The sequence below is a fragment of the Egretta garzetta genome, unplaced genomic scaffold (assembly GCF_000687185.1).
Source record: "Egretta garzetta isolate BGI_Z169 unplaced genomic scaffold, ASM68718v1 scaffold575, whole genome shotgun sequence".
Classification (NCBI taxonomy): domain Eukaryota; kingdom Metazoa; phylum Chordata; class Aves; order Pelecaniformes; family Ardeidae; genus Egretta; species Egretta garzetta.
The window spans coordinates 816,592-844,457 of NW_009259790.1; the positions used below are offsets into that span (position 1 = coordinate 816,592).

General features: G+C 37.8%; 2 protein-coding genes across 7 annotated transcripts in view; one reads left to right on the top strand and one right to left on the bottom strand.

Annotated features, from left to right (window-relative positions):
- Positions 1 to 26,405, top strand: part of MARF1 (meiosis regulator and mRNA stability factor 1) — a 43,342-nt gene extending 16,937 nt beyond the window's left edge. The window contains exons 19-29 of one of the 6 annotated variants that reach the window (XR_004842113.1): positions 989 to 1,122; positions 1,626 to 1,828; positions 2,338 to 2,565; positions 3,349 to 3,579; positions 3,690 to 3,902; positions 4,652 to 4,712; positions 4,804 to 4,944; positions 5,964 to 6,134; positions 6,675 to 6,859; positions 19,556 to 19,638; positions 24,493 to 26,405. Coding sequence is in view for 4 of the 6 variants with exons in the window: in XM_035895077.1 (XP_035750970.1) it covers positions 989 to 1,122; positions 1,626 to 1,828; positions 2,338 to 2,565; positions 3,349 to 3,579; positions 3,690 to 3,902; positions 4,652 to 4,712; positions 4,804 to 4,944; positions 5,964 to 6,134; positions 6,675 to 6,859; positions 10,082 to 10,140; positions 12,941 to 12,947 (1,633 nt within the window). In the remaining 2 variants the exon portion in view is untranslated. Of the gene's footprint in view, positions 1 to 988; positions 1,123 to 1,625; positions 1,829 to 2,337; positions 2,566 to 3,348; positions 3,580 to 3,689; positions 3,903 to 4,651; positions 4,713 to 4,803; positions 4,945 to 5,963; positions 6,135 to 6,674; positions 7,025 to 10,081; positions 10,141 to 11,109; positions 11,327 to 12,940; positions 12,986 to 19,555; positions 19,639 to 19,966; positions 20,050 to 24,492 lie in introns of those variants that run through there. The other 5 variants (XR_004842114.1, XM_035895077.1, XM_035895076.1 and 2 more) reach the window with 5 other exon arrangements.
- The window catches only part of BMERB1 (bMERB domain containing 1), a 49,360-nt gene continuing 41,680 nt past the window's right edge, over positions 20,187 to 27,866 (bottom strand). Inside the window, exons 3-5 of the mRNA XM_035895079.1 lie at positions 26,404 to 26,477; positions 23,128 to 23,242; positions 20,187 to 21,498 (exon numbers count right to left, since the gene is read on the bottom strand). Coding sequence (XP_035750972.1) covers positions 21,297 to 21,498; positions 23,128 to 23,242; positions 26,404 to 26,477 — 391 coding nt within the window. The 3' untranslated portion in view covers positions 20,187 to 21,296. The remainder of the gene's footprint in view (positions 21,499 to 23,127; positions 23,243 to 26,403; positions 26,478 to 27,866) is intronic.

Genomic DNA, 27,866 nt, shown 5'->3' on the forward strand with positions numbered 1-27,866 from the left:
ACTGATTGTCAATAGATACTCTTACTACTTTAAGTGGATCTAACAATGGCACAAAAATGAGGAGTAATACCTGTCTTGCTATTGCCAGGAAGATCATTCTGTTCTAGCATGGTAAGAAGTAGGGTGGGGGGTTTTTTTGGTGGTTTTTTTTTTTTTTTTTTTTTTTTTGAAGAACCAAGAATGATGCTTTCCTTAATGTGAAGATAGAAAGTAGTACATAATGTGCTTTGAGGAAACCATAGCATCTAAGTGCTAAATGTGGTCTGCCTTTGCTTGTGTGCTGTTCTGCTGCATGTGCCAACAGCTCCTTTTTGGGAATGCGTGCTTCTACTTGTATTTCTGCTATTGGCAAAAATACATTATTGGTTGTTTCTAAAACTACTAAATGTGCATTTCCATTGTAGTTAGCTCTGGCCATTTGTTGAATAAGAATATATGTGAAGTGTTCCTGCTTCTGAGAGATTCCTGTCAGGGAGGCGAGGAGAGTAAAATACTTTTTAATATATTACATATATTGTGAATCTTAATACGGTGTTTTCCATGATGTGGTCTCTGCCTTCTCTTGAGACCTAATAGCGTTTAAGAAGAGCATATATCCGTAACTATTAAGCAATACACACTGTTGAAATTGTAGCCATATGGAGCTGTATAACATGATAACATTTTCTTATATGACTTAAACTGAGCTTGGAAAAATAATACTTGATATTGTCACTTACCATAGTTTGAGGCATCTACTGGTTGGTATATACAGCTCTTCCTTCCAGTGTCATGTGAACCATCAGTGTATCTTACTTTTCTGGTTAGAATGGATAGATAATTTGAATTAAGAATACTTTCCCCTTTGTTTCACATGCTAGTATTATTGCCAATATGAAAATTACACTTATCTTTTTTAGGATTTGAGGCTTATTCTCTCAACTTATGTATTTTTAGCCAAGACGGCGTGCCTTAATGCTTGTATTACACAATTTTCTAAAACTTTCAGGTGTTTCTCTAAGGACTGGGATGTCACTGAGTATGGAGTGTGTGAACTGGTTGATATTATATCAGAAATTCCAGATACAACTATCTGTTTGTCACAGCAAGACAATGAAATGGTAATTTGTATTCCCAAAAGAGGTATGTCATGTACACTTTTTACTATTGCAGAAGAAATTGTTTTTTGACTATTCTAATAAAGTATATAGGAGTGACTTGGATTTTTTTGATAATAGTGTTTCTACCTTCGTAACTAAGTTACGAACTTCTAGCAAATAAAGAATTGTCATTCTAGGAATACTAACAGTGGAACAGATAGGAAAGCAGGTGGCAAAACACATAAAATAATGTTAGTACCTCTGCATGTGGTTAAACTTTCTGTGGAATGATTTAAGTGGGTTGTTTCTGCACAGCAAAAATACCAACATATTTGGCTATTTAATATCTTCTAAAGTTCTGATCATACAGTTATTTTTGGACTTTAAACATGTAAGCTTAGTAAAGGTCTTCAGTGGTAGAAGGGACTAGTCACTTGGTGTGATACGTGATTAAGCTGAAAATCAATCACCATATTTTCTTAATATATTCTGTTGTGTTTTATAAGTGTGTTGGTACATAGCTCTTGCTTTGTTTTTTAATTTTAGAACGTACACAAGAAGAAATTGAAAGAACCAAACAATTTTCTAAAGAGGTAGTAGACTTACTGCGCCATCAACCCCACTTTCGAATGCCCTTCAATAAATTTATTCCTTCTTATCATCACCACTTTGGTCGTCAGTGCAAACTTGCTTACTATGGTTTTACAAAACTACTTGAACTCTTTGAAGCCATACCAGATGTCTTACTTGTAAGTTCTAAAATTCAAACTGTACTAAAGCATTTTTGAGATCTGTACAACTGTTTCAGCAGGGGTTATATTTCTCGTTAACTTTAGTGAGAGTTATAAACTGTGCGCCTGTAATGGTAGACAGCTGTTCTTAAAGTCTTTGATATAGCTATTGGTAAAATGGTTCAAGGTCTTAGCACACTCAGGCTAAGTGTGGTAACAAATTCACATTTTCTAAATTGAATTACATTTACAAATGTAATGCACTGAATGTGCATTAAAATTAGAGCTAAGTTTCATTAAAGTTGTGTTAAACTTGCTTTAAAAAAGATTGCTAACTATTTAATTGCCTATCTTGTATTTCAGAAACTATAGTTCTGCTTGCTATATAGATAGATACATTTTGAGGTAACTGAGCCCTGCTACATAGCAAGTGATTGCCTGCAAACTTCGCGTTTTAGTTGCAGATTACACTTTTTTCATCCAGACTAGGTAAATAAATTTAACAAAGCATGACTTCTGTTTTGTAGGTTTTGGAATGTGGGGAGGAGAAAATTCTCACACTTACAGAGGTGGAACAAGTCAAAGCAGTTGCTGCCCAGTTTGTTAAACTGTTGCGGTCTCAGAAAGACAACTGCCTTATGATGTCTGATTTACTGACGGAGTACAGTAAAACATTTGGATACACGCTGCGTCTTCATGACTATGATGTTAGCTCGGTTCCAGCTTTAATGCAAAAACTTTGCCATGTTGTCAAGGTATTCTTTTTATCTTTGTAGCTTATCCCTCTAAAAGATATGTAATGTTGTGCTAAGGAATTTCCTATCTCAAATTACAGGTCTCAGTGTGCTTAATATTGTACTCTAGAAACAATATTTCATTAAGTAGGGGAGGGGGGAAATTCCAAAGGGAGTTTAAATGTAATGATGTTCTCTTTGTTCTTTTTTTACCTTTCAACTTTCTCTGGGAAAACTTAGGCTTGTTTAGCAAATAATGAGTAAAAGATTCTATTAGAGTACTTATTTTAGTAATATAAATTTTGTTTCCCACATGACTTCTGTGTAAAAGCAATCATTTCCTGGTAACTGTAGTAGTTATCAGTCTCCTAATGTTTTATGATCCTAATTTTTTTTGATCTGTGGTTTGAGGCTTTGACTCTGAATGTAAATACATAAATGTTCTTACATGTCAGTGGAAAAGAAACGTTACATCTAAATGGGCATACTGTTTTAGTTGCTCCTGTTCTGTTAATTCAGCAGCTGGTGTTCAGGCTGGAGCTCAGTTAGGCCCAGTTGGCTTGGAACAAAGAGTAAAATCATGTCTACCATGTGGACAGAAAACTGCTACATGGCTCTTTATATATAAAGTAATTTTTTTCCATGTAATAAGCTTCTTTAGCCTGTGTGACTTTCGCTAGGGGAATATCAGATGCAGGTATGTAATATCAGATACAGCTGTGCTCATACAAACCCCAGCTACACGCTTATTTATAAATTAATCTCTTCCCTGTCCCTGACTTTGTTCTCAATTCATTTTTCTAGATTGTTGACACGGAGTCTGGCAAGCAAATTCAGCTGATAAATAGAAAATCTCTGCGCACTCTGACAGCCCAGCTCCTAGTCTTGTTGATGTCCTGGGATGGAACATCCTTTCTCTCCGTTGAACAGCTTAAACAGCATTATGAAACAGTCCATAGTACTTCGCTTAATCCGTGTGAATATGGATTTATGACCTTAACTGAACTCCTGAAGAGTCTGCCCTACTTGGTTGAGGTATATAAGCTCTCTTTCCTTTCTGGTGTGTTTCATAGTTTGAAAAGACATTGTGACTAGAGGATACAGAAGTACATACTTCAATTCTTCTTCTTTTCTTTTTCTAATAGGTTTTTACCAATGGTGCAGCAGAAGAATATGTGAAGCTTACAAATCTGTATATGTTTGCAAAGAATGTAAGGTCCTTACTTCATACTTACCATTATCAGCAGATTTTTCTTCATGAGTTCCCAGTAGCATATAGCAAATACACAGGAGAAATGCTGCAACCTAAAGCATATGGATGCAATAATTTAGAAGAGCTCTTGGGAGCAATTCCACAGGTGTGAAGAATTCTATTTTGCACAATTACATTGAGTTTTCTCCATGGATTAAGAAGTTACACAACTGTAGTTTCTGTTAATTGGTGTGAATTACTGGAGTAATTACCTTCTCCAAGGAGGTTTATACTAGTTCTTTTTTTAATAGCTTCTGAGAAACTTGGACTGTATAATAATAAGAATTTTTTTACATGTTTTGGTCAAATTTTGCTTAAGAATTGTTCCTGGTGAGGCTGCAAACATCCTCTGCATCTTTATCAAGTGAGATAATTGATTTTTTTTTTTGTCTTGAACAACTGTATGGTACTGAGGCTTCATTTTGATCTTTAGAAGTGAAGAGCTGTGGGACCTTGTCAGAAGTGCCACATAGTGGAATTTTGCTGTGGCATCTTCTTGTCATCCACATGTCCTAAGTGCTCTAGGATAATTTTGTGACCTGATTTATGGCTATAAGCTTTCTTTTAAGTAAACTAATCTTTCTGGAGAGTGACAAAATGGAACTTTGCAACTCCATGTTTAAATATACAACAGGTTTTTTTAATATATAGCTAGTATGCTTACTAGCCCTAAAGTTTGCCTTTGGCATCAATTATTTTGAGACAAAGCTTTTATTTGGGTATAATTAGCAACATAGTTTACTTTTAGAAATAATGTTACTGTAAGGCTATGTGAAAGGCAGTGAGTAAGCTGTTCTAGGCTTTGAGCTTAGTGTGTGCTGATGTTAAATTCTGCATTTTTTTTTTCCTCTATAGGTGGTCTGGATTAAAGGACATGGTCACAAGAGAATTGTGGTACTAAAGAATGATATGAAAAGTAAGCCATTTCAATTTTGAGCAGTATTTTAGTTTCCTTTTTTTAAGAGGTGACTTGAGTAAACGAACCAAACAAACTTGCCTTTTTGTAGCTCGTTTTAGCTCACCTAGTTTTCCCCCTGCTGATCATGTGGATGATCATGGAAATCAACTTGCTGACAATAATGGACATAGTATGGAGACCCCAGGATCCACTTCATCAATGGAACTAAGTCTAGGAACACCTAGCAATGGTAATGCGAAATTAATTTGTATAAGAAATTTATTATCTTAAGGGAAATAAGCAGAGTAATCAAAGCAGCATGGGGAAAGCTGTGTGAGTTAGTCAATCTGAATTTCTGTAGAAATGCTTTATGACTTTGAAAGCTGTTGAACTTGCCCTTGTTAAGAGGACACGTGCCTAACTATGTACTTCAGGACATCTGTTGTCCTCAACAGAGCTGCTGGAGTATTCCCACGGATTTTAGTGGAGATTTAAGTCTATAAGTATAAAGCTAGAAAAGATGGTCAGTAGCAGCTTCTGCTAGGAATACCTCCTGTATTCTCATCAGAATATAGTGCTCTTTTGTGGTGTTTTATGTTGATTTTGTGTTGTTACTTGCAAATAATAATGGTAGTTCTGTTGGTATAAATCCATATCCAAATAAAAATAACTGGGAAATGGTGACCTCATAGTTCATATCTTGCTGTGGTCTCCAATTCTTTTACTACCTGCAGGTTGGAGAACTTGTGGAATGGTTCTTGAGTTATTTCAGAAGTCTAGGCTTGTCCCTTTTAATAAGGACAAGTAACTTTATTTTGAAGCTTTCAGCTTAACTTTCACATATAAATGTGAATATGGTACATGGTACATAAATAGTTCATAGGAGATTGGTATGTCTGATTGTCTGGTAACTGGCAACTGGCCCGTCTCTGTTAAAGACTGTTCCTGTAGGACTTGTTTCTTCAGCTCTTCTATTACTCAAGTTTGGCAAATACCAAATGTCACTATAGGGGTATATTTACTCAGACAAACAATAATTTTAACATACTATTGCTTTGTCTGCTGTATTTTAGTTAGTTAGATTGCTCCAGCAACGTAACTCCTTGAATGAATGAGGTTAGCATTAATTAAATTAGTTTGATATTAGTATTTCAAACATGGCATAGCTCTCAAATCCTCGGAATTGCATCTGAAGACTTTACCAGCTCAGAAATGGTGAAACCTTCACAGCTTACAGATACCTTGAAAGATATTCCCTTATTTTTGTAGTTTCTAATCAAACTGAGCAAGAACTTCTTTGCCTCACAAATACATCTCCCATTGACCTCTTGTGTGAGCCAGTTCCTTCGTGCCTACCATCGCCACAACTGAGACCTGATCCAGTGGTTCTCGAGTCTGCAGACCTCATTCAGTTTGAGGAACGCCCTGCACCTCTCTCTGGTAAGAGTTTGCTTGCCTATGTTGTAGTACTTATGGATGATAACTCATACAATTTGGAAACTAAAGCATCAAAACAAACGGTTGATTATATAAAGTGCCATTTAAATAATATGTGTATATATATCACACAATGGGATGTGTTGGACATGCAGGTGGCTTTCATCAGAAGCTCTTGAGTACTGACCATAAGTACCCTACTGTGATTTTCTGGGGTGAATTTTATAGGGACCTTGTCTACCACTAAAACTGCATTTTGCTAACTTGTAGCAACCTTTTCATCACAGTAATTTCAGAGTGCTTTTCTGAGCACTGAGAGACTTAATGTGTGAGAGTTAAATTAAACCTTCCAAATAGTACATGAGGCAGACAGGGCCGAAAGCAAACATCACATCAGCTGCAGAGGTGAACATGACACATCATCTGGCTTCAAATCAGGCTGACAAGTTCTCTTTAAATATTTTATTGGCTATATACCAGAGAAATATTCTTTGTTTTTCAAGAACAGAGCATCAATAAATTGAGTTGTCTTATTTATTTTAGAGATAATGATTTTAACAGAAGAAGAAAAACAAAGAATTGTTGGCACAGCTCAAGAAAAGTTGACCTCTAGTTCAGTGGTATCTAACACCATGGAGAGTGCTTCGGTGCCTCCCTGTCAGTCCTCTGAAACCCAACTAAACAAGGAAGCAATGGACAGTCCAGCCAAAAAGCAACACAAAAACAAGGTGAAATTGGCAGCAAACTTTTCACTTGCACCTGTAACCAAGCTTTAACTTTCTTTTTTAGTGTGAAAGACAAATACCTATGGACTCTGCACAAAGAAAAGCTATTTGCTAGCCCTTATGTATTTTAATGGAAGGCCTAGAAGAATTAATTTGTATTTAATGTATTCTGTGAAGATTTTGTTCCTTTTACACTGAACACAGCTGTTAGCAGAACAGATTTTTTCTATTATTTTGAAAAAAAATTCTGGCATTCGTTAAATTATTAAATTTTACAGTTTTTCATAAATGTGTGTTCAGTAAAAGCAAAATATCAATTCAACTGAAATGGAACAGATTTTATTTTGTTTAAGCCTCGTTGGTGGTGTAATCATACATGTAGCATATTGTATTCTATAGGCTGTTGCTTACTGGTATTGTTTCAGACAGTATTAATAAAATGCATGATCTGTCTTTCAAAAGCCTGTTGAGAAATTTTAACTCGTTGACATGAAATGACAAGAGTGAGGGAGTTGATTGTACTCCAGAGGAGAAACTTGTTCTCTGACCTTTCAGATGACTTGTAACTGCATTGGAAATTCTTTCGTCTAAAGATGTCTGTAGAAGATTATGTGGATTTTTTTGTAAGACTTGTTTTAAATGTTTTCTGTAGCTTTCAGTTCCATTTAGGAGCTTTCTAGGACATGGATGCTTTAAGCTTCCCTTTTATATTTAGTTCCAGTCTGGCATGGATTTGGTTAAGGAAAAGACTGTCTTGCTGTCATGAGTTTAAGATACAGACACAGATATTTTATTGTGTCTAGGAATGAAGTTAGGAAGATTCTGGTATTTCTGAAATATGCATTTAATGCATAAATTGCAGATAACGTAGCAGGTCTTACTAAAATGTTTTGTGATGGAAGGTATCGATGCTATTTCCACCTGTAAGGAAAGTTCTAGCTACATGTGGAAATGCTAAGGTTGTTCTGCTTAACCTTGTTTTCTTTTTTTTAAGCATGTTCAGTAAATGGGAAGCTTATTCTTTGATGGTGCTGTCTTTTAGCTGTGTCTGTTTTTATTCTAAAACTTACTCCTAGTGTTGGAAGCTTTTTTTTGAATTTGTGGTATCTTGTGTTGGCTTTTGAAAGGGCCAGCTTTGGAAGAGAGGCTAAGTCAGTGGATAACCTTAATTCTAGTTAGCAGAAGTGTCCAGTGTATAAGACTTTATACCCATTCTGGGTAACCATGGCATTTACAATGGGTTGTATTTGCCAGGCAGCAAATAAATTGCTTGTAGTATTGAAAGAACCTATACTAGAGGTTTTCCACTGGCCAACTGAGTATTTTTTTTTTAGGTGGATTCTATTGTAATATACAAGATATGGAACACGGGCTCTAACTTCTCAGCCAGCAACAGGAAATGCCACTGAATAATGGCTATATTCAGAATTTTACGAGTCAGATTTTGTTATAAAATCTTTTAAATTTAGGCAAGTATTACCAGTAGTGAACTTATAGCCATTGTGAATGCAGAGAAACACTTGGAAGTTTTTCTGAGCATTATGGCACAGTATTTTGAGTCCTTAGTAAGCCTCTACAGACATACTGCTATAGAAAGAGAAATTTAAAAGTAAGCTTTCTTGGAATGCTTTTAATGAGTTAAATGTCAGAACATCTGCTTTCACCTTAAGCTTGATAAGGTTGACACTGATCAGTCTAGATCTTTGTTTCAGAAAAGCATGCATTGGAGAAAAGGCCAGCCTGAAATAATATTTTTATGAGATGCAGCTACAAGTTATCTGGAGTACTAAAGACAACCAGTTTTTTGCTTCAGAGGAAAATATGGTATTTGTCAAAGTGAGTGTGGTGGTTATACCATATTTATGGAGGTCGGCATATCTTTTCTGGATTCATGTGTGATTCTGATGAAATCGCTGTTTGAAAGTAATAGAATAATACTTTTGAGAAGTTGTGTTCATAGTGTAACAAAATGGCTAACTGAACTGCAATATATTTTTTTATCCAAAGGGTTAAATGAATGATGTGACTTACAGATTTAAAAGCATTACAACCATGAAATTCTTTAATTTAACAATTAAATGTACTATTTCAGATTCATGTCTGTTTAAAAAAAAAATGTCACTGAAGCCCTCAATTTATGCACTATCTTTTTCTTGGAATGGGAGGGAGAAGAAAAAAATCTTTTCTTAGCTGTCTACTTTGTTTGGACACTTTCTTTTGTGGCTCAAGTGCTGTTTTGTGTGTTGGGACCAAACAGTTGTGTCAATAAAATTTTCAAGCAAGCATAACCCTTGTCCTTGTCTGAAGACCTGAAAGAAATTCTCCTAGAATCCTTAACTTGCTGTGTCATGTTAAGTTTAATTATCCAGACAGAGCAGAGAGGGATTTAGGGATTTAGTGAAGACAAAAGAAACACCATAAATCCGCAACCTGCTAGTCTAGAGAATGAGGGTTTTCCCAGTTTTTGCACTTCAGCTGTTAGCAGATGTACCTTGTATCTCTTACTGTTCTTCATACAACATAAGGTTTAGGGTTTATTTTAGAAGGAAACTGTGCTATTTTTTGGCCTAAAGAGAAAAATGGAGAAAGGAGTGTAAATGCAACAGGTGGAAATGAAGTGTTCCTCCTGAGTTCTAGTCTCGCTTTTAAATGTTAAAATTTATGTGGATAATGTCATATGGAGTGTTATTGTGCAATAAAGTTCACTCAGTCACTTCTGAGTTTTAACAGCCTTGTTTTCCAGCTTGCTGAAGATAGTAATTACCTAGGAACTACAAGTCTGGCAAGCAAGTTACTTTGCAGCTTCATTAGATTGCTTTGAACTTGACTTCAGGATCTAACTAATTTAAAAAAATTACCTGCGACTAAATTGGACTGTTCTGTCATCTCACAGCTTTATTGACAAAAGTAAAGAGCTGGATGAGCTGCTCCTGACTTTTTTTTTTTTTTTTTTTTTTGTTTTCTTATTACATATTCTCATTTAATGGAACTGTTAAGTGCATCAGCCTGCTACAGTAAATGTCGGGCCTGCCGCAGGATAAGCGTTCACTTGACCATGCAGGTTACTTGTTCAGTAAACAATTTAAAAGTAACTACCTAAAAGGCCAAGGGAAGTGACTGACTTAGTTGATGTTTCAGGTGTAATACGGAATAATACTGATGGGAAGCATGACTATCTAAGAGAACATATGGCTGTATATTAACCTTTGAATTTTCTGAACATAGGAGCTGACAGGCTTTTCCTTTTCTCAGAGCAAAGCTTTTGGATGTGGAAGAGTAAGAAAGTAAGTAATCTTTCTATAGAATAGGCTGAGGACTTTGGTTTTGGCCACAAAGGACAGATTGCGTTCTGTATTCTAGACAGTCTCAGGACTTTGGTATGGAGAGAAAAACTGCTTGGAGGAAAAAACATGGCATTGTTTTGCTTAGGTAGCTGTTTACAGAAATGTGAGCAACTGAACACACTGAGTGTTATCAGTAAAGCCTGCTTATCAGTCTATGGGAGTAACCCTTTTAATCTTGTCACTTAATTTTTTGCCCCTGACACTTGAAATGTGTTAAGTGTCTTTGCAGCTAACCTTTTTGCAATTTCAATATTTAATGTTTCGTTACCTTTGAAAACTAGAGTTTGAAAACCTTGGCCTTAGTAATTTCTCGTTCAGAGCTTGACCTTGATACTTGTTCAGTCTGTGCCAGATGCTGACGTACTCTAAAGTCAGCATTTTATTAATGTATAGTGTGATGTCTTACTGTGGATGTATGCTATGGAACAATTGAGATACCTAGAAAACTTTTGGGTGTTTTCCCATAATTTAGCTGCTGTTTGTTCAGAGGATGAGATACAATGTCTCTACTCCTCCAGCATGTATTACTTTTAACATAGTATTACTACTTGTATGGACTGGGTTTATTTTTAATATTACATAGATGGAGAAAATTAGAAAAAAAAAAAATCTTAATTCAAATGACTTAAAATGGTTTGTAGTGCTATACATACTCTACAGGAAGCAGATTAATATAATAATGCCATTTTATAAGAAATTTCTGAGGTGCCACTTCAAGGTATTATTTCTGAGGACTTTCTGTAAAGTAAAAAGGCTTCTCTAGGATAGGTCAGTTTTAAGGCCTTTTTCAGATGCTCTGCTAGCCCTATCTAATCCTTAGCTGCGTTGTGTCTAGAACACTTGGAGACTTTCTGGGTTTTCTTCTTTTGGCTAATTGCCACTGACAGTGTTGCATTTGTTTTCCCTAAGCATTTAAACAGTTTGGCTATAAGTAGTGACAAGCTTGACAGAAGAAGCCTGACCATGCTGGTTGCACTTAAAGGGGGAGTTGTTTGAGATACAGATTGGTGCATTTGAAGGCATCTCAAATTTAAGCTCAAGCTATCAGGATAGGATTCTTAAATGATGACGGAAGGTTGTTGCCAACAAACTTGGGATAAAGAGGATAATATGGACATTATGCACCTTATCAGACTGTAGGTAAGTAATTTAATTTTACCTGAAGAGTAGGATAAACATATAATATGTGAAGGCAATCCAGAGAAAAACAATGAAGTTGTGCAAAGGGAGGGAGAGGAACAGTTCACGTGATAGCCCTGTAACCAGAGACTGCTTTCATATTTTCTATTCTGTTTGTTAAAGATGTGGGAGGGGAATGTGAGGGTGGGATATGACAAGAATGTGGAAACTTCCAGGATGCTCTCAGGAGAGAGAGCTAGGATGAAATACTCGTAAGTGGATTAGGGGAGGAATAGGAAAACTTCCTGAAAATGGTATCTCTAAAAGCTTGTGGTCAGTATCTTGAAGGATCCATATCCTGCAGGACTTTCAAGATATCCTGGACTTTGTCTGAAGCATAGGTAATGCCTGCAGGAAGAATAACTGTGCAGTAGCAAGATGACTGACGGGAATTCCTGTCCTCACTAAGACAGTTTGCCACCTGAAAAATTGTGCAAGGTATTCCTGCACCAGGATGATCTTTCTGCTTTTACAGGTGGCCTATGTAGGTACAGCAAGGTATAAAAGCATCTGGTTTATACTTTTGGTATTCAGCTCTGTATTTTGCTACATGGGAGTATTCTTAGTCCCAAGACTCATGAGGATACAGGTGATCCCTTTGGAAACTATAATCTGTTGAGTTTGACACTCCTACAGGAAAAGCCTTAAAAATATTTCCTTTAAAATGTGTCTGTGCTGCACAGGATTTTGGAGCGATTCTAATCCAACCTTGCATGCCTGTCTAAGGAGGCTGTAGAGCAACCTTTGCTAGCTTAGAAGCAAAGCAGTTTGTGAGCTGAGGCATTGTGCCAGAAATAAGTCCATAGTAATTAACACAGAATTTTAAGAACACTTATTCTGAGTTGACACCTACTCATTTCACCTTGAGCTTTGGAACTTGTATTACTGCCAGAAGCTATTCTACTTAGTATATGGCACATACAGTAATGCTCAGCTGACTTGCCTATAGTCTTACTCATTGATGCTGAGGTATACTCCGGTATTCCAGCACATCAGGTGGTACATGGCTGTTAAAGCACTGTTACGTGTCATGCTGTGGGCACAAGTCTGAAGTCAGCCTTTCAGTTATTGTTTTCAAAAAGTAAAAAAAAGAAAAAGATGTTCTACCGGAAAACATATTTTGTGTGAAGTCTACTGGTAAGAAAAAAAACAACAAACAACTTTGTTAATGTAGATGGGATGAGTAGTTGGCTCCAAGAAACTTGGAATTAGTTGCAGTCATCTCTACCGGGTTTGAGCTTTCTTAAAACTACTCTGCAATTTACCTGAAGCAGTTTTTGGCAGAAGCCCAAGCCATAAAGTGGTGCGTTAGCTAGGGCAGCAATTACTTCATTGGCTCTGATGTAGACCCCGCAGGTCAACTATGTGCAGCTTTACCAAAGAGGCTGGGAGCAGCATGAGACAAGGCCTGGTTACTGAGGTGTTCCTAGTGTTGAAGCTCTGTGTGCTGTCACCACTGCAGGCATGGATGGAGTTCTTACAGGTGTTCCAGCTCTGAAACCCTGATGGCAACTGTCTTACCATGTTCCTGGTGTCCTGAGTGTAGTGCATATTTTGGTAGGTGGTAAACGACACCAGGAACACAGGGTGAGCTCTGTTACTGTCTCTGCTTTGAGGAACTTGCCAGTGACGCTGAGGGAGCTGCAGTGGTGTTCTTCCAGACTGCGCTGCCATCGACATCACCCACAATCAGTTTGACTCTGGATTCTGCTGTTGTGTTCTAAGGACAGTATTTCTACTCTTTAACTCTTCTTCAGAGGTGTAAATGATCTCTTAAAGGTAAGTCTCCTGCTCAAACCTTTTGATGTGTTGCACTTAATGTGTATAGAATCTGGTTGCAGTTGGGTATTGTCTTGGTATAGAGGCTCTTGGAGCACAGTAAGTGGCTCATTAACAAGATAGGGTGTTCTTACTCAGGATGCTACCTCAGATCCTGAAAGGCAATGTGTTTGCAGGAAGAATCTGTCATTTGCCTGCAGGGGAACATGTACTTGTGTGGGCTCCCTTGGACATGAGTCACGATCCTAAGAGCATGAGCTTGCCTGAGAAACAAGTGAATGATTATAATTTCAATGTTATAGTCGCATTCATGACCCCCAGGTCATTCAGTTGATACACTTAGCTTTAAAATTAGCAATTGTAAATTGAGGTGAAGATTGCTCTGCTGCTTTCTTGTGGCTTGTCTCTTCAGTTTTGCTACTAAAGACACTGCTGTCTCATGCTTCAGGAGGAGGGTGTTCAGCAGTGCCTGTGGTAGTTCACTGGATAATCTTGCGCCCCAAATACAACTTCCCCATAGACATGCATTTGCTCAATGTAAATTGATTGAGGGCTGTAAGACTTCATCAGTTAGGTTTATTTTGTGCTAGTTACAGAAGATAAGATCACAGTGAGAGTCTTCTGTGTTATCAAGTAGCTAAGGAGCTTTTGCATTTGCAGTGTTTTATTTGAGCAACTTTGTGCGGTGAAACAAAGCTAGGTCGTCAGTGGGGTTTTCTGGCCTGAAGGTGCACAAGCATATAGCAATGGCATATAGGTGTGTTTACAAATGCTTCAATACTAGTACTGTTGTAAAGGAAAACTTTTCTGTATTTCAAATCCAATCACACGTAGCTGGCTTGAAAGGCCCATCCAGTAGAACATCTAGGACTTGTTTTTAGGAAAACCAAGCACATACCGCCAGTCAATGGAATTTCTGATGGCTTTTGTCAAGTGAAGGCAGAAATAGTTAAATGCATCGCTGCTACCATTTGTAGCTCTTTGCGGTGCATGAGCTCTCTGTTCTCATAACCTGAAAATCCTGAACTGTTAAGTTCTTTGTTTAACTGTTACCTGCTGGAGTGAGTCTATCTAAAACATGTCAAAGTAGGTTTGAAAGTCTAATCCTTTACAACATCAAGCCTATTATAATCTACTGACTTCTGTAGCTGATGAGGTTTACTTTCTAGGTATCAGTTTAAACATCTCTTGGTGTCTTATCACCATTAGTTCAATCTCACATGAAGCATTACTGCAGAAAACTGCCTCTAGTTGAGAAACTAATGATTCTGTAAATGATACAAGCTTACATGTAAGGGAAATGGCTCTGTTAGACACTTCCTTATTCATCTCTGAACATGTAAGTTGTTGCCTAGGCTGTCTGCATCCAGGTCTAGATACTGAGGCATTCTTAAGATCCTATGTGAAGTGTTGTATCCACGTGGAGGGAAGAGTAAGTTTTGGACCTTAAAGTAATGTTTTTAGTATAAGATCCTGTTCCAAAGCAGCCTACTTGGCTGGCTGTTTACAGGATTGATGCGGTTTATGTGGAACAAGATGCACCTTAATAACAATGGTAGCATTTATGCTGGGGCAGAGTAGGACTGTGTTCATTTAAGTAATGTGACTACTGGGACCGAAAGAGTGGCTTGGACTCTGAGCTGCTTGGGAATGCATGCTGGGTCTGGAATAGGGAAGGGAGCTGCCCTGTCTTCAGGGGCAAAACAGAAGAAAAATTGCTTTGCTTTTCTTCAGCCTGCTCCTGAAATGTTAGAATTTAGTGGTGACCTGCTGGCACTTGATTTTTCAACTGTTGACATTATTATATAAGTTAGAGCACCAAGAAATTTTCCATTGTTTTAGGTAGGAGCAAACCACACAGAGCAACTTGGTTTATTTGCACATCTTGGAAGACTCTGTACTGCAGAATACATATTCTCTGGCTTGTTGTCTGTATAGCAAGTTTGTGGTTGTCTTTCTACTCTAAGAGAAATGTCATGTTTATTGAAAAAAAAATCTGAACTAAATGCCTTCAAATTCCTTTCTAATAAGAAAAAATACTTTCCTTCATGACCAGAAACATTTTCTGTGATCATTGTTTGCCAGTGAGTCTAACTTGCAGGTTCTCCATTCATTCTCAGCTGGAATTTTATTTCAGTCTTAACTGTAGAAGTTGTCTGAGATCTCTTTTTGGAGCCAGTAGTCAAACTCTTACTTTTGAAGAACTGCCTCTGAAATGTCAGTAAAAATTTTATCTGCTTCAGAGGCAGTGAGTATGGATAAGAATATGGGTAGAATATGTGTATTCTACACATGTTGTGTAGAATAAATTTGCAGTCCTGATTTGAGGCAATTGATTTTACTCTGCTGTAAATGTTTTGGTTCCAAGTGGCATGGTTTGAGATCAAGCTGAACAGAATATTGGGAAAACTGTTCTCCTTAACCATCTGTTTAGTTGCAAATGAAAACATGCTCTTATGCCTGTGTAGGAAGACAAAGTGTGACAAAGCCTGAGTCACACATGAACTTGTGGTTACCAGCCATGAGATGAAAGCATGCCCTAGTTACCTTTCACAGCCCTGCATTTCAGGCTGCAGGGGGTGTTCTTATGAAAGTACTAGTTAACTCCTGTTAACTGTGTTTTGGTTAAGAAGACATTGATAGCTTGCCACCAGGGTTACAATTAGGCAGAGAAAGTCTGGATGATGCAATGTCTCTCCTGTATGTTGCTGATCTTTGACTTAGGATTCTTCAGTTGGCTGCAGGGTTATGTTTAAAGCTTTCTGCTGAGCTGAATTATTTTATTCTGAGAGATGGGGGAGAAGGGAAGCTTGTCTTCCACACTTCTTGTTCAGATGATATAACAATATTGCTTCTAGATATTTGTTAGTTGACTCTCAGCACCAAAACTCTGTTAATACAAATTTTGATTTCATTGTGTTTGCTTACCACAGGAGGAAGGTGGGGCAATGAGAGCAAAGCAGCAACATGAGTTCCACCCCTAGATGCACTGATTCTATCTCATTCCCTGTATCTGGTCATGTAGTCTCTGGTCCCCAAGATCTCCAGATCCCTTATGCTTCAGGTAGCATCTGTAAAACCACTCTGGTGAGCAGACCAGAGAGTGCTGATTGATTTTTTTTTTTTTTTTTTTTTTTTTTTTTTTGATTGCTGTTAAGCCCTTCTGCCTTGGCAATGGTTTTGATAGTCAAATATGTTGGGACCTTTATCTTCTCAATGTAGGGCTGGGAACCATGTTCTAATCTGCAGTGCTCTGGGCTGTAGTGAGGTTTCAAAGTCGCCTAGGAGCATAAGATTGGCTTTTTTGGTGGCTTTTGTTTGTGGAGTGTCATTGGAGAAACTATGGGTTTTTTCAGTGAGATAAAGTCCTTTTATTTTAGTAGCATCACTAACTTACCAAATTACTCCCTTATTGCAGAATAATAATCCTATTATTTTTGAAAAGCACAGTAGCACAGTAAGTGCATCCCACTATACTCCACAACCACTTATTCCCTTCAGTAACAGAAAGAAAGATATACTTAGTATAACACAGCAGCTTAGTTTATTTGGAAATATGTTTAACTTGCTGAAGATAGTCAATAGGCCTAGGGGAAGGTACAAGAGAACCATTTGCTGGTAGAATTGGTGATTAGTACAAATAGCACTTCAGCACTATTGTTTTTCTCAGTAGACCAAGATCCTTTACTGAATATAGCCATGTTTACCAGTTCATAGAGGAAATAGTGTGTCAAATCCACCGTAAATTCTTCTTTTTCTGATGCCTTGTCTTCTTTCTGAAGTGATAACCAGCCAGGATTTCCAGAAGGTACTTCAGGTGCTTCAGTCAACCAGTGTCCCTCTTTGCAGACAGTAAGAGAGAACCTGAAAATCAGCTCTGAAATTATGCCAGTTACTTGATGTAATCACCTAAAGATACTTGTCTGATATTTTCTGCTGATTTTACACATGGGGATTGCATAATGTGCAATGTTCATAGGATCATGGAAGTTACAAAGTCCCTCATTGGGACTATTCAGTGGTTTAGTCTGGTGGGGTTTTTGGTGGTGTTTTGTGTGGGTTTGTTTTTTGTTTTTTTTTTTAAAATAACAAGGACCAAGATTTATATGTACTTAATCCCTTCCTATGTTTCATTTGTTTAGTTACAACCATTGTGTTTGAAGTAAGCCATTAGGGCTTGGCTGTGTTCTGGATGGACAGTGCTGTAAGCCAGTGTTGAACACTGTTGAGAATCTGACCTCAGAGTCTAAAAGAATCCAGGACTTTATTGCTAAGCAGCTTCACTGACCCCCTTCTAAAGGAACTACTGGTGCACTGCAGGCAAGCTGTTCAAATCCACCCAAATAAAAACAGAACTGAAGCAATTTGATAATTAAAAACAAAACAAACTCATGTAAAGAAAACAACCTTTCAGCTGAGCCTAGCTAGAACTTCTGAAGTTCGCTCTCATAAATACTGCTGTACTTCATGTCCCTTTGGGGCACTGGCTACCAGTGCTAACTGTATATGAATATTACATATTCATACTTGCTGTGTTTTTTCTTCTTCATTTTAATTAAAGGAGGGGGCTCTGTAGCCTAGTCATGAGTGTTGCATCCCAGAAATGTCTAGTTCCATTTCCTGTTAATGAAATTTTTTCATACAAACCTACATTCTACTGATTCCACTTTTCTTCCCAAGGGGCTGTAGATTCTGTGCAGCATGCAGGGTTCATCCTAATCATTAGCACAGCCTGGTTTAACACTAAAGTGCGTAAGTCACCTCTTGCCTTACAAAAACTGTTTGAAATCCTTCTTCAGGACCCTTTATTTACCAGCATTCACAATACTTGGTTGTAACAGCTGATCCTCCTAAGGCTTTAAGTTTGGTGCTTCACTACAGGCTTTTTCCTAACTTCCATTTGCCTTTGTTAATGGCACTGAACATCTGCCTCTTATCTTAAGATACTGATAATTCCTGATGTTTTAGTTGGGTTCCAGCAAATTCAAGAGGCTGTTGAATTTTGCAGAAGCCAGTGGGTATTTCTTCCCTTCCAGGGTGTATTTTCCCTTAAAAGCACTCTTCCCTATAACTCTGTCAATGTACACAAGTGCTATACAGAACCCAACCCATACCAGATACAGTAGATACTAACAGCTACAGAGCTTAATGTGATGTATGCATCAGCAAGGATGCAATAACTATGTATGACTATTCAGCTTTTGGATATGTTTTGTCCTCTTTCCTGCATCATTGGTCAAAGTAATGAAAGTGCTTCATGTCTTAGTGGAAACCTTTTGTGTTTTGGTTTTTGTGGGGTTTTTTTTGTTTTGTTTTGTTTTTTTTCTCCTTGATCCTTAAACCTTAAGGAACTTTGTGGTATAGGTTCTTTGTCTCGAGTGAGTCTGCAATACTGAAACAAATTATTCTGGATATGCAGATGTTCTTCATTGAATCAGTCCAATGCTAGGGATTAGGTTTTATTTGTACAAGAATAGTCTGAGTTACTTTAGATGGTGTCTATCTCCTTGAACCTTAATAAGATACTTTCTCTAAAAAATTACTGTTTATCCTTTTTGGGTAACTGCTGTTTAATTTTTTTCTCCTTTCCTATAACTGTGGTTCCTTTGTATGTAAGTGTACACTTCACTTGGCTGGCTTCACAAAATGGAAGTTCCTCTTGAAAAACTTTATTTTAGGAACTTTTTTCCTATCTGTTTGTTATTCCTAAGCCTGAGATTTTCACATTAGATCCATGTACATTTATTTTACTATTTACACCTATCACGGTACATTTATATGGAATACCATCACACAGACAAACCAGCTACTGACAGCTAATATAAAGATATTGGATTCCACAAGGCTTAATCTGCATAGAGACCAGAAACACATTTAATGGTGAAACACAGGTAAGTCTTTCTGTATTTCCCTTAATTTTAAATCCATTTTGTGTAGAATGTGATCTTCCTACCACAAATACCTACTTCTGTATATTTTTCTTGCAGACAATTTGTCTTGGGTGGCTAGTGTCTTCCTATGCTTGACAGTTTATATTTTTTATGGTCGTGAAATATTCAATTAATAGTTGTTTTAAGCAGTGTTTAAATATTAGTTCAGTTTTGTTTGTCTTCCGCTCTCCTCTTGGCAGCCTACCAGTGATATGTAATATCATACTGCATGTATCTTCTAATAGTGGACAGAGTTCTCTGGGTGAATATTTCTCTGACTCCATGTGATATGGAAGTCTAAAAGAGAAATGACACGGCTTTGGACCACATCGTGTATTTGCAGATTATTGTAGCTGTGCTTGCTAAAGCTTTATCAGAGATTTATTTTCCCTGGTGCGAGCAATATTAATTTGATTTGAGTAATTCCGAAATTATATGGGATATAAAAATCTTATCTCTACTTGCAGCATCCTTGTCACTGATCCTCATTCTTTAGGAAGAATTGGAAGTGAAACTCCACAGCAAAGTAGTTGAACATCACACTATTTTGGTAAGTATTTTGTATGCAACATCACTTATCCTAAAGTTGCTCCATCTATCAGTTGCACTATATACAACGTTGCTACTTGTGGCTTTTGTTATGATAAGTAGCCAAAATAGGATATCCCAGCAGCTTTCGAGTGCTGTTTGTCAAGGGGGGAAAAGTGTACAACAAAATCTTACAAAGTGATGGCCTAGTAAAATTGCTGTTTTACACCTTACTGGATGAAATATACCCTCTTTTCATTCACTTTTATGACTGGGGCATTTTTGTTGACTCTACTATAGATCTTTTCTGGTCACCGGACAGCCACTATATAGATTTCTTTTGTTTTTAGGCATGCGTGTTGAGTGATCCATGCAACAGTGAAGAACCTGCCATTGTACATTCCGGGGATTACTGTAGTACCAGTTGCTCTTGATTCCGTTAGCAGGATGCTGTTAGTTCCCCTCACCCTACAGTTTCATTCAGTGAAAACATTTGAAGAGACAAACATGGTAGAGAGCCCAGAGCTACATGATGCTGCATTGTGTGGCCCCACAACAATCTTTAATAATGGCCAATCCTGCTTTGGCAATGGTGGGCTTGCTTGGAGGAGGTTCTGCCTTCTTTTCTGCTGGGCTGCCTGCAATGTTCAAAACAGGACACCATTAAAATCAAGAGCTGGTCAAACTATTTCTTCCTACTTCTAGCTTAAAGAATGTAAGCCTTTCACGCCCTCCCCTCTTCTCTTCCTCCCTGAATTTTTTTAGCTCTTGTTTGAAAAATATGTCCAACACTTTGGTAGTAACCAAGCCGGTATGTGGATTCAAACTGCTCAGGAAGTCTTATCTCTTTATAGGAGGGAGTTTAACAGGGGCTAGAGAATCCAGATATCTCAATGGGAGGCTAAACTTCTTGCATCTTGTTCAGTCCAGGTGTCCCTGTTCAGAGCCATAGGGTCAGATAACAGATTCTTCCACAGAAAGTCATCTTACTGTGTTTAAACTCCAACAACTAAGGAGTTGAAGAACAAAAATACTGCTAGAGTTTATTCTCTCATCAACTTAGATATAGTAATTAGAAGAACAAGATAAAAGTAGGTTTTAATTTTTCAGGGTGAAAAGAATCTTTTCTGCTAACACTGCATTTGAAATCAATCTGTTAACTTCTAGAGCTCATGCTGTGACTGTTTTGTTTGAACATTGCAGGTAAAAGCTTCCAAGAGAATCACCCAAGATGCTTAGTTACTGAGAAATTAGTGTATTTGCAGTTCTGTCCATACGTGATTTGGGTTGAGGTGATAGAAAAGAATATTTATGCTGGTAAGATGTAAGAAATTTGGGGCAGCTGTGGAAGTTTGCAGTCTTTTCTCTAGTTTCCACCTTGCCTGCAGTGAAACAGGCAAACTTTGCTTCAGATATCCTAGCATATATCTTAGGAGTATTTTTCCAGTTATTTTTGTAGAACCAGATGGGAAGAATGATTGGCAAATAAATCTAGTTGCTTACAAAAGCAGGTTGTGGCAATATGTATTCAAATATACTTTGCATACTTAAACCATACAAAGCAATTTTAAAGTGGCCATAGAGGACCTGGATTCAGTTTTAAGGGGTAATTGGGCATCTGAATTCTAAGTGGCTAGCAATTGCTGATGCACTATCTTGTTTCAGGATGATCTAGCTAGATTAACCTAGCTTTTGGCAGCTTTTTTGGCTGGCCCAGCATGGCCTGTGAAAATGCTCTTTTATCCAGTTGCCTTTAGTGGTTTCCCTATTCTTGTTTTCCTTAATGTTTAGGAACTCACTGGTAGGAGACTGTGTTGCTTTGTCTAAGGGTTTTAACTTGGTGCGAAGGAATTCAGCCATCTCTTTGTCTTCTTCTTTCTCTCTGGTGGAAAAAAGCAAAATAAATCTGTTATAGAAATACCAGTGTTGTCTCTGTAAATGAGACAGTAAAAGCTAGAGAAGCTAGGATCAAATCACTAGTAAACAATTCATTTCTTTGTGCTTTTTAAAAACACTTATTAAAGAGCAAAATATTTACCCTAAATGAAAACAGTAACAAACTTCTTGTAGAATTCAGAGGGTTCTTCACTTGTCTCTGATAGTGCTGGATTCATTATATTCCCTAGTCAGTGGATTTAAACCATAATGTATCACGTATTTTAAGCTGGCCTCACAAGTGCTTCACAATGCTTCCTCTACGAAGTAAAGTAGAAGATACATATTGCTGTGATTGTACTGCTTATTTTTAAAAGCCTGCTTAGACAGAAGACCGGATCTCATGATCTTCTGCTGTTAGTGTTTACCAAAACCAAGTATTTCTCTGTCTCTGAAGATGACAGCATTAGGCCCAAAATAGAAAGATTGTGTTGCTAACCTTGATTGTATCTATTAACAATATTTCTGTGTTAGTTTCACTGCTTTTTTGTTACTTCCACCAGGGCACTCATTGTTTGTTTACTATCTCAGTTTAGAAGAAAAGCAGATTTTATTATCAAGAGTTTTAAAGAAAAGCCTGAGGGGAGTTACTGCAAACGTGAATTGACACTAACGTATTCACATCTGCATAGTGCATAGCAGTACATTTTCAGTAGCCTGCAATTAGGCTGTTGTATTGTCTGGCTGCTGATGAGGTTTTAGCAATTTGCACATCGAACTAGCAGTTGAGAGTTCTGGATTATATTACGAGCTCAGGCTTCTTGTCAGCTGCTGACTTTGGCCAGCTCTCTTTGATCAGCTGCAGGACTCTGGCAAGCTTTCTTCTCTCCTGTCCTTTGCTTGCTTAGAATCTAAATGTGTTGGAAGAGATATTGTCATTTAGGATAAATGGACTGATGAACCTTGAATCTTTACTGTAGAAAGAGACCGGGGAAGTAATGGCAAAACTGCTGACTATTTGTAGAGTGTTGGGATCTCAGTGTAACAGCTGGAAATGAACTTCTGAGGAAGACCACAAGTTTCTCAGCAACTTTGGGCTAAGGTATAGACACGAAACCATCCTGAACTTGTTTATGCTTTAGGTTAGGTAAACCTGTGTTAGTGATTGCTTTTTTTTTTTTTTTTTTTGCTATGGCAGGGTGATAATAGTAACAATAAAAACGGACAACATTATTCATTTAAAAAAAAAAAAGGCAGATTTTGGATGTCTACAAATATGTGCCTTATAGAATTCCATTTCATGACTACTACCATGCCAAGAGGATCTTCTGGCAGCAGCAAAAATACTTCTCTTTTTAATGGTAAATGCCCAGACATCTTCTGGTAGGGAAGCAAGAGGCCAAACCCTGCTGTAGTCATGAGACGACTGCATTATTAATGGGATAAAGAGCCACAGAAGTGCAGTAATCTAGTTTTAAGTTTTTTTTCCTATAGAACTGGGAGGAGGCTTTTAACTTGGTAAATTGTTTTACAGGACCGATTCTCTCCCATCAATGTCAGTGTAAATTCTGTCACTCCAGTGTAGTATTAGACTTGTGAAATCTCACAAATAAGTTCAGTTGCTTTTAGTTCTTACCGTAATCTCTCCACCTCTGCATCATCTACAAGAAAATCTCTTTTTTGTACCAGTCTATGGATCTTCTGAATCAGTTCATCCTCTCTTTGTTTCTCCATCTTTGTTTTTTCCTTTTCTAGTCAAAAACAGAGAAAAGAGATTACTACTTTGGATTCTAGGGAGTGGAGCAGGGGGTGGATATTGCAGCTGTCTAAGAATGAATTGGTGATTGAAGTCCATGGTTCTTCAGACCCAAGTCACCAAAACCTCAGCGTGTTCTGGTCACTGCCTCTTTTTCTCTCTTCCACTTGCTGCTCTTGTCTGATCTGCTTAATGGTCTGGAGACTCCATGGGGCCTGCCAAGTCTACTTTTAATATTAAATTACTCTGCAAGACACTACTTTGAATTTTTTTTAAAGAGGTTTGGTAAGAAAACAGTCCAAGATGCTTCATTAATATCCATGATACAAACTCCTTTTGACCTCAGGGGAAATGAGACCACACCTAAAGGAACCATTTCTCTGTATTTCATGACAGCTTTGGCTGTTTACTACAATACTTTTTATCTACTCTGGTAAGGCAGGTGAGCTGAAAATCCACACAAATATCAATTGTAAAATGTGGAAAAATAAATTAAAGTGTTTATTTTCCCCATGCTTCAAAAATCTGAATAATTAATGTATGTCCTTGTTAATTGGCCAGTCTGTAATGACTAGGTTGTCTATAGACAATTTTTGTGACATGAAAGATGTGCCTGTCACAAACTAAAACTCATGAATGTTAGGGATTGCAGAGCTGTAGTTTAGTTTAAGGTTATAAAGCAAATGTAGTTGAGACAGAAACCTTCAAACCTAGCAAGCAGAGCAGAGATAAAGCCAGAGGCAAATCCCAGCCCACAGTTTCCTCAAGAAGCTGAAAATTTTGATTATCTGAGAAGACCCTTTGCATTAAATCAAGAATTTTGGGTTTGAGCAGTAGAAATGCATTTAGAGAACCATAAAATTAAGTATAATGAGTTGTGGCAAGAAGGGAAATTTGCCTGCAGTCTGATACATCTGAGCTATGTTATGTCTGCTGATTGAACTTATAAGATATTTTAAAGAGCTAAATAAATCAGACATTTGAAAATAATTCTTTAGTACAGCTTAATTTTGGATCATGGGCCTCAGGATGCTTACTGCTGGGAATTTCTGCAATAAATATGTTCCTAAGTGAGATAAAACACCTTGAATATATTTTCAAGACTATGAAATTCTGTAAGTCTCAATCTCAGTCATACTCCTTGGAAAATTTTAAATTATGGTCTGCCAGTAGCAGAGGAAATAATTTGTAATATAATGTAAGGCTGCTTTGTCTGGGATGTATTTTCTGTGTTTTATCTTTCAGAAATGATGAAGGAAGGTGGTTATTGACTGCTATGAAGATTTCAAGGCCTCTACTTTGTTACCTATGAAGAATTACTGTGATTAATGCTTAATTTGCAGCAGGAAAAAAAAAGCTTAGAAATCACTTTTTTCTTGCTTTGCCTCTTTGTCTGTGGAGCAAAGGATCATCTCCTCTTACTAGTGAAGGTAGAAGCTACTTTCTACTTCCTTTCAATTTATCCTCTTCCCAGATTGAGATGTGCTCTCCTATTATATCCTTCAGGAAACTGCCTGCCAAATACATGCATCCTGAATTGTGGCAAAGCACTGCACAATCAGTGTACTAAAAGACTGATCCCATGTCTTCTGCTGAAACCAAAGAGCAGGTCTCTATATAAATCTCTATACTAAAAGGAAAATTCTGATGAAGGTGTTATGAAAGAATCCATTTTTGGAAAGTGTTTTTCTAGGTTAGGCACATACTGTGTCAGCAGTTAGCTCTGTGTGAAAGCCAGCAGCTTGTCTTCATTAAGACAAAAGTATTCTTGTGAGTCTGCCAAAAGATGGTGCTGCTGGAACTGCGCATTGTTAATACTTAAGTTTGCTGAGATTTGCAGAGTGCTAAGGAGAAACTGCTGCCTGTGGATCTCTGCTTAAGAGTTTGACTGGAAAATAATTTCTAAAAGGTTTTTTTTTTTTAAAAAAGAAGCCCACCAAAAAAATTAAAACCAATCAACCATAACTGTAAGTTAAAAGTAAGGGTAGGAAAGCTGCAGGCTAGAAGAGGTGAAGCAAGGGGAATAATTCACAGTTATTTTGTAGGATTCATAATCCTTTCCAATACCATTTAAACCAATAATGTACCAACAGTGTTGTTAGAAATTAAAAATGTGACCTATAAATAACTAAGTATTATAAAGAAAGAAAAAGAAAGAAAAATTATGAATCTAGTTTTGTTGCAAAGAAAAGTAGAAAAGTTTTTATACAACTAAGAACATCTGGCCTCAGAGTAGAACCCTGTTTCCTATTTCATGAGTGACCTCTCTCCTTTCTGGGGAGAAAGTTGTCCTCTAAAGTCACACAATAAAATGTAGAGGGGGAAAAAATGAGGATAACCAAAGGAGTGTCAAAACTCGTCCTTAATAGTTAGGCAGCAGCAAATTATTTCTGAAGGGTGCTAGAGGCCATGCAGTGTAAATGGCCATCTAGTGTAAATGGCCCATTGCAGTTGCTGAACTTTTTGCAGGATCTGTCTGTACTCTTTTCTTGAGCAGAGAAGGGCTGTTGTGGATGAGCTAAACCAGCAAAGCTGTAGTGAGGCAAAATTCCTCATTGATTTCAAGCTGGAGTTTGGAGTTAAGGACTGCAAAACTGTCCACAACTCTGTCCCTCCTTAGAGCAGTGAATTTTCAGAGAATTAAGGCAAAACACAAAGCAGGCTTTTGCCACTTGCTTTCTGTAAAAAAACCCATTTTACTTTATTCTAGAAGGTAGATTTAACTACAGGTGTGACAATGAATTGGTATATCTTGGAAAAAAGCAATCGTGTTCACAGTGATGGTTATAAATCCCTCTCCTTTCTCCCTTTTATCTCTGGTATCTCAGCACTTTGTCTTTTCTACCTGACAGTCTCTGTGCCACCTGGTTCCCTTGAGATTGCCAAGGGAGTGCAAGAATGAAGGAACGTGTACCTTGTTTGAGTGATACTTGCCGGGTTGCTGCCAAGGGAGCAGTGAAATACAGCATGAAAAGAAATTTGGAGACCAGGGGATTAAAGATGGGAGGGAAAAATAAGGGTTAAAGGAAAGAATTATGGAACTCAACATTGGGAGCATGTTTCTGATTGTTAGGGGTAGAGGTGTGTTCCTGATGCCATCCCCACCTATGTATCACCCAAGTATTATCCTAATATTGGGTTGGAGATAGCCATTACCTGGGATTGCTACCAAACTCTGCAGCTCTTTCTTAAGGTTCATAATGTCTTTGCACAGCTGTATGTCATCCATCCTGCAGAAACAGAAAAAGCATGGTCAGAGACATGCAAACTCCATCCTGTGTTGATGGGATCACAGCCAGATCTTGTCTGGATGTATGATACTGTACCTTGCCTGGGACCTGTGCATCAGCCTGAAGTGCAGAGGTTTAACCTTGGGATACTGATACTGTTCATTCACCAATTTTAACACATAGCAAAAGGTATTTAATACTAAATGCCTGTTGAGTCCTTGATTACTGTCTTACTGGGATCTAATTTGTGTGTAGTTCTTATCTGTCACTGAAGATTATTTCAGATGCCTTTTGCTTTCTTGAATGTCACCGAACATTCTGGAATGGGCATCTGTATATTTAATAGTCATGAAAAAGACAGGTGTGCCATGTTGCACATAGAGCAGCAACAGTTTTCACTAGGGGGGAAAAAAAGCAAGGGTGAGAATAACAGGGAACCTGGGAAAGGGCAGCAGATGCCAATACATTATTTGGCACAGCCAAGACAAGGTTTATATTCTACTACCAAATTTCTTTGTGACCTTACTTAGCCCTGATACCAAAGATCTGGAAACTGTCATAATTGGGCGTCTAACTATTTTGAGGTCTTGCACCTTGGGTGAATGCCTGCCATGGTTGATGTGAGTGCTTCAAATCCTTGATGTGTGCAGAAAGTCCATTAATGTTAAGATACAAAAGACAGCTAAAAAGAAAATCTGTAACATTAGCAGAAACTGCACCTTCACTTCTTATTGAAACTGATACCTATCCTGAGAGCTGCTCTGCTGAGTGATTCCCTTGGAAGCTAGCAAACTTCAGTATTTGCTTCCTGGCAAATATTTATTTTGTTGTCTCAGCCATACTGGGAGGCAAGGCTCAGCTGTTGGTTCTGAGGGCTGCATCAGGGGCTTCCATTTTGAAATCATGCCCTGAAGAATACAAAAAACAGCCTTTGTGATTCATTGTACATTCTTCAGCTTGGATGTCACCGACACTATCCTTGGCCATGGATCTCAGTCCTTGTTTCATAATCCTGTGCCTGAAAGGTGGATTGCCTGTTGCTTCAGCACCTGAAGGAAGCTGAAGTGCTATCAGAACGTGGGTTGTCACAGTGGTATTTCAAGACAGGAAACCCAAGAGTTTAGTGTGTATGTGAGAGTGAGCACACAAAGGATAATGCAGTCAAACTATTTAATTGAGGAGTGGAAAAAGTAGGTGTTTCTGGTACAAATAAGATTTTAATCACAACCCAAGCACTTTTAATCTCCCTGCTGCCTCTGCATGGAACATGGATCTCTGCAGGGAGCTGTCCTTCAGCTGCTTTGCTCATGTTATTAAAACATGTTGATCCTTTTATTTGCTGCATTGGTTACCTCTGTCTTGCCTGTTCTGCTATTTTCATTCTGCTAT